The following is a 6,019-nucleotide window of genomic DNA, read 5'->3' as shown; positions in this document are numbered from 1 at the left end:
GTCTACTTGAACCGAATAAGTTCGGATGCGCGCGCGAGAGTCCTTTGAGATACCGACTTGTTGTACACACGCACAATATTCAACCTGATATGCATTATAATGCGGCCTCATGTATTATCAGAGAGCATAACTTAGCGTTTTACCCACGCGAATGCAGGTATATTAAGCTATCTAAGCCAAATCATTAAAACACAATAAATTATATATGGAATTAATTTGCTAATTTTTTGCTATTTTTTGCTGTAAAAAATAATTTTTTTGCTCAAACCATTAAAAAGTTACGAAGGGTTAGATAGCTTAATATGAAGCTATCTAGCCATTGTAAAAAATAGCATATGCATAAGTCAGAGAAAAAAATTAATAATACTAAAATTTTTTGCTACTATTTACTGCCCAAAATATTTTTTTTGCTCCAGTTTTTAAGAAAATACCAATAACAAAACGCGGCGCTCAAGAGTAAAGTGCATTAAAAAAATTAGTTGTTCGCATTATTATAGCATCAGAATATTCCCTGAACTATTTGCTCTCAAGATATCCAGGTCCTAAATTTTTTGCTCGCAAATATTTAAAAAATTTTTATTTTACTCATTATATTAGCTCGTTTAAATAAAACAACTTTTTCTACATTTTTTTATATCTCTGTTAGTTACGGAACTAATTGTGTGGTTAAACATTTAAACTCTAAACACATTTAATTTATTTATACATAACTTCTTTTATTTATATATATTTTTTATTAATTTTGTGTATGTGTGTGTGTGTTTTATATACACATTTACATACATGCATATAGAAATAAATATACATATGAAAAAACATAATTTTATAACTTATAAAAAATAATTGATGGTATTATTTTTTTTTGTTTAATTTGTCGAACACTTTTCTTTTTAGCGAGTCCGTCAAATTCTTCCCAATTTCCATTGGGTCGTTTACATATAGCTGTATAGTGTCCAATACCTTTGTCTATGGTGCCTACATATCTTATAATTCTGCATAATTGCCTTTTTTCGTTTTCTTTATTTATTAGGTATTTAGGTATTTCTTCTATCATATATTCTTCGGAAGTAACTATATCTATTATTACTAAATCATCTGTAACATTAAAAAAAATTATATTTGTGTTATATTGTGTTATGTTATTTTTTATTTTTATATTTTTACTTATTTTTTATTTACTTATTTTCTGAAATTCTCTGATTTTTATTTCTTGGCAGATATCACATTTGCGTTTTTGTGGAAATGCTTCTTCTATTTCATTAATATCCACATTTTCTTTTCTTAATTGTGTTTCTTTTATAAATAGCATTTCGTATTGATGGTTTATTACTTTACTACATTGCTTTTTGCAATATTCGATATATTTTATAGAGTAAAAACTGTTGTGAATTAATTTTAAAAACATTTCTTTCACATTACTTTCGCAATCAATTATTTTTTGCTCTAGTCTTTTATTGTAAGCGACGATGTTTCCATGGGTTGCTATAAGTTTCGTTCTGCTTTTATAGACTTCATTGGTAATGCCATGTTTAAAAAGATATTTTATTATATCAAATAATTCGTTTTTTTCGATCGTAGTTACCTGTAAAAAAAATATTTTGAGAAACTTATACTTTTCTTCTGTTAAAATTATTTATCTATCATTTTCTTTATATTGTCATCGTCTGTTTCAATTACAAATAATGCTTGTATTATACTGTCAAATGGACATGAATTTAGTAAGCAATATGAAATGCCATCTATTTTATGTGCTGCTAAATGAATGTTTGAACAATGTTCAAATACTCCGACATCAATGGGCTGTTTATACTGCAACTTTTTGTAAAATGCGATCTTTTTGGTGTCCCAAATAGAGTGGTAATTGTTTTTTAGTGCATGATTTATTTGTGATATCTTTCAATATATTATTATCATCTTCCTCATTCTTTAGAAATTTAGTTGTCATTGTATGTGTTTCAAATACTTTTTCTTTAATATTTTCTTTATCAGTTGTCATTGTATGTGTTTCAAATGTTTCTTCTATAATATTTTCTTTATTATTATAACTAAATGTACTGCAACTACCAGTGAAATCTAACTTTGGAACTTTACATTTTCTAATAATTTTTCCTTTCCAGTTTTCTTTTTCTTGGAGATCTTGTGATTCATTTAAAGTAGTTTTATCGAATTTATATTGCTCTGTTTTGGAATTAGCATCGACTAACAACATTTCTCCAAATAAGTGTTCAATATGTCTTTGGACAAAGGTATCTACTCTTATGGTTTTATTTTTTATGTCTTTGAAAACTATATTTTTTATTTTATTAATTTCTCCTTCGCAACTTGCGGTGGACCCTCCCGTACTTCCATAACCTATTTTGGTCTTCAATATTTTTGTCCATAATGGTAATAATAATATATCTTTTTTGAAAATTTTTACGAATTGAATGTTCTGATAGGCATTTGGTTGATCGGTTTCACTTTCGGATTCTGCTTCTAATTCTTTTTCAATAATGTTAAGCCATTCTTTCCAGCTATTGAACGTCGTTTCCATAAGGTGCATTTTGTCCTCCGTAAAATCATCTGAGTAATGTTCATCTTCCATGTTCAATATAATATTTTCTATTTCGTCTTTAATTATACCTAAAGCCCAGACAGCACGGAGACATCTTATAGTAGCTCTTTATGAGTTACATAAATTTTTATGAGTTCCTCAATTTTTTTCAAAAAGAGGTGCTAAGGTACTCGGATTGTGATCTTATGCGCCACCTAAATGGACACTTTGTGAGCTGATCATAATGAATTCTTTAAGAATAGTATTATGAACTTATTATGAACTTATTCTGATCTCAAGATCGTAGAAAAGTTGGTTGTGCACATTATTGCAAATTGTAAAAATTTCGGTAATTAAGAAAATTTGTGCAATTTGTAATAGATTTTTAATGATTTTCTAAATCTTTCTCTGTAATTACCGAAATTTTTACAATTTGCAATAATGTGCACAACCAATATTTTTTCTGATTCTTATGATAAATTATAAAATTTAAAATACTAAAAATCGTTATGTTCAAACATTTAATAGAATATATTTTTACAAATATAATAGGTTTTTTATAATATATATATTATATAGGTTGAATAAGTTTTTTAGAATATATATTATATAATATACTATATAGAATATACTATAATACTAGAATATACTATAATACTAAAATATATATTAATAAAAAGAAACTTTAAAGAAACAAAAATATTAATTAATCTTTTTTACTTCATATTTAATGCGATCACCTGCATGCTGGAGCCAGAATTTTATCACAGTTTGGACCCCATTTATAGTTGCTGTTGGAGTGAACTGGATTACACTATCTGTAAATATAATAGAAATATTATTACTAATTTCAATGAAACAAATGTTTATATTGCAAGTAATTAATTTACAATATAATTAATTAAAATAATGCATAAAAATGTTTACAAGAGGGTAATATATATATTACCTATTATAGTATCAACGAATTTGGTGCTGCTTATCCCTTTTGTATTTTTTTGTCCTGACCAAGACAATTGGTAGGCCAGCTGATTGCTAAGGGAACCATATAAAATGTTTCGCGTATGTTTGGCTGGCGTATTTCCTCCAATTCGAGCAAATTTAATGCGCTGAAGAATTGAAACAGAATATTAAACAAAATTAATTTGTATTGTGTAAAATTCTGAGGCTATCCCGGCAAAAATTATTAATTTCTTTGAATTTTCATTTATTTCTTTGAAATATTTTTTATTTCTTTGAATTCTTTAGAGAAATTTCAGAGAAAAATTTTAATAAAATTTCTACAGAATGTATAACTATATAGAATTCCATAAAACTATAAAAATAAGATAAATTTCAGAAAAAAATTTTCTCATCAGGGATATCAAAATAGTACACTTTCTGGTACCAAATTCAAAATGATAGTATTTTCCTTATGTCTACGATATATAATTTCAAATAGAAATAGTATTTTCCTTATGTCTACGGTATATAATTTCAAATAGAAATTCTTTACTATGCAATAAAAATACTATACGATTTCAAACTTACTACCGCTTGCTATTGCACCGAAAGTATACCATATAAAGAAATGGCCCTACCAATTGACGTCGAGCTTGCGGCTCTTCGCTCAGCAACGCCTCCAATTCGTCAAAATCTTTTACGGTTTTCAGTGGCATTGGTGGTAGCAATGAGGTATCGTCGTTTTCAGTGATTTTTCTGCTTTGATATCCTGCATCGTTATTCATAATCTGGGCATACATTTCGCATATGATTTTATATATTTTTTCTATTTTTTCGTGATATCCTCCTGAAACATAATTTATAAATAAGATTTATTATAAATAACATTTATTAGTACATTAGTTTTATAGATAAGCAGCTTGTTGTTACATTCTTGCGATCGGAATAACTGTCCAACAGTAAGTAGAATTCCGGTAGAATCCTAACCGTACGATAAAAAGATTAGATTTTTCATTTATTTGATTGCTTTATTTGTAAATAAAATTTTAAAACTTACGACAACCACATTCTTTGGAAATTTGTGGAACCTCAGCCCTTTCTTCATTCGTTGAATCTTAAAAAATAAATTATTTAAATTCAACTATAATAGATTTCAATAATTAGTTGCAAATAACCGAAGATATTTCTCTTTCAGATATATTAGTAACATAATTAGTTTAAATATTTATTATTTGTATTTTATTTTGAAATTATCGTTTATATTAGCAACTTGCTGATAATTTTTGTTTAAAATAAAACATTATAACTGTAATATTATTTGTAATTCTCACCATTGTTGATGACATTCTTCCTTCGAATCCCAGTAATTTCTTTAACATTATTTGTTATATCTTGTAGGCACCTCTCTTTGTTTTTTCTATTGTCATTACTTCCACTGGGAATATTAAAATTGTCCTCTTTTCTATTAAGAAGTTCAGTCTCGTGATTGATTGCACAGCTCGACGAACAGGCAGTATTCGTTAATTCATTATTAGTGGAAAGATTGTTGTCTGATGTATAGAATAGAAACGAAATTAAACTATATGATAAAAATTTACTTGTTACAAACATATAAAATAAACTTCCATATGGAATATTATAAAATACCAATTGTTCATTTAAATTTAAATGCACAATTATTTATTATCCTAGAGAATATCGAACATTATTCACGAATATTAAGATACCTTCAATATAAAAAAGTATTAGACTCTAAATATAAAATTCTAAATCTAAATGTACATTTAATAAAGTAAATTTATTTTGATGCTATTTTAAATTTTAAAAATAAAAAAATTTTGTACAAAATTATTCCAAGTAAAATAGATAAAATAGATTCAACAAAGTTATTTCTTTTTTTACATTGACTTTGTACCTGCATGTTATTCATTACTAATTTATTAATAATTAGATAATTATCGATAACTTTTCAAATAACAAATACTTACAATTGCATGTAACAGTTACAGATTTCAAATAACAAATATCTAGTCATAATGCAAAAAATGTTTGGATATTTAAAAGATCAAAAAATTCTTACTTTTATCAGAATTTGATGTCGTCGGTAAATTCTTGTCGTTACTCGTTTGATACAGGCTGGGCATGGCTCTTTTTATCTTTGCAGGAATGTCTGAAAAATATTTATAATTTCAAATTATGACAAAACTAAGGGAACAAATCAGACATATAACGAGATATACATTTAATTTACGTTTTGGTTCTGGTTCATCACTGTTATCAGACAATTCATCAAAAAATATAGGCGCTTGACTAGTCTTTTCTTTGGCAATTGCGTTGTATTCGAAGGAATTGAAATTTGTTGAAAACCATCGTCATCATTTGAAGAAAGGTCCACCGAAATAATTTTAGCTTCCTTGGCTGCCGCATAAGAATCTGTTAACAAAGTTTAATTAGAAATGTAACGTACAAATGAAGCACATTTTTTAAACATACATGTAGGCTTACGTTTTTTCACTTACCAAATGGTCCAAGTGCTTATTTGTA

At 26.8% G+C, this 6,019-nt stretch overlaps 1 protein-coding gene across 5 annotated transcripts; it reads right to left on the bottom strand.

Annotated features, from left to right (window-relative positions):
- Positions 1–708: 708 nt before the first annotated feature.
- On the bottom strand, positions 709–5,903 carry LOC145959877 (uncharacterized). 5 transcript variants are annotated; one of them, XR_014435207.1, is made up of 9 exons: positions 5,727–5,903; positions 5,556–5,645; positions 4,807–5,025; positions 4,533–4,589; positions 4,114–4,322; positions 3,483–3,642; positions 3,274–3,351; positions 1,180–1,582; positions 709–1,095 (listed from the first exon to the last, which is right to left on the bottom strand). XR_014435207.1 is itself a non-coding variant. In XM_083079081.1 (8 exons), the coding sequence occupies exons 2-8, from the start codon at positions 5,617–5,619 to the stop codon at positions 2,738–2,740; spliced, it is 834 nt and encodes a 277-aa protein (XP_082935207.1). In that variant the 5' UTR covers positions 5,620–5,645; positions 5,716–5,903; the 3' UTR covers positions 1,589–2,737. The 5 variants fall into 5 exon arrangements, 4 of the variants coding, with proteins under 4 accessions (XP_082935207.1, XP_082935206.1, XP_082935209.1 ...); XM_083079081.1 differs by lacking the exons at positions 709–1,095; positions 1,180–1,582 and adding an exon at positions 1,589–2,784 and having other exon boundaries at positions 5,716–5,903; XM_083079080.1 differs by lacking the exons at positions 709–1,095; positions 1,180–1,582 and adding an exon at positions 1,589–2,784.
- Between the last annotated feature and the right edge of the window lie 116 nt (positions 5,904–6,019).

Source organism: Camponotus vicinus, unplaced genomic scaffold, assembly GCF_025532165.1.
Source record: "Camponotus vicinus isolate PSW18456_S1 unplaced genomic scaffold, iyCamVici1.0 SCAF_1, whole genome shotgun sequence".
NCBI classification, from domain to species: Eukaryota; Metazoa; Arthropoda; class Insecta; order Hymenoptera; family Formicidae; genus Camponotus; species Camponotus vicinus.
Note: the sequence above shows the minus strand (reverse complement) of the source record. Positions and strands in the feature narration are given on the sequence as shown.

Bases quoted from the DNA above. Each gene is read 5' to 3' on its own strand.
- LOC145959877 (XM_083079081.1), bottom strand. From the start codon at position 5,619: ATGCCCAGCCTGTATCAAACGAGTAACGACAAGAATTTACCGACGACA. The intron at 5,026-5,555 runs GTAAGAATTTTT...TCTATACATCAG, and splicing joins GACATCAAATTCTGATAAAA to ACAACAATCTTTCCACTAAT. The intron at 2,785-3,273 runs GTGATCGCATTA...CTATTCTTAAAG, and splicing joins ATTCTGGCTCCAGCATGCAG to AATTCATTATGATCAGCTCA.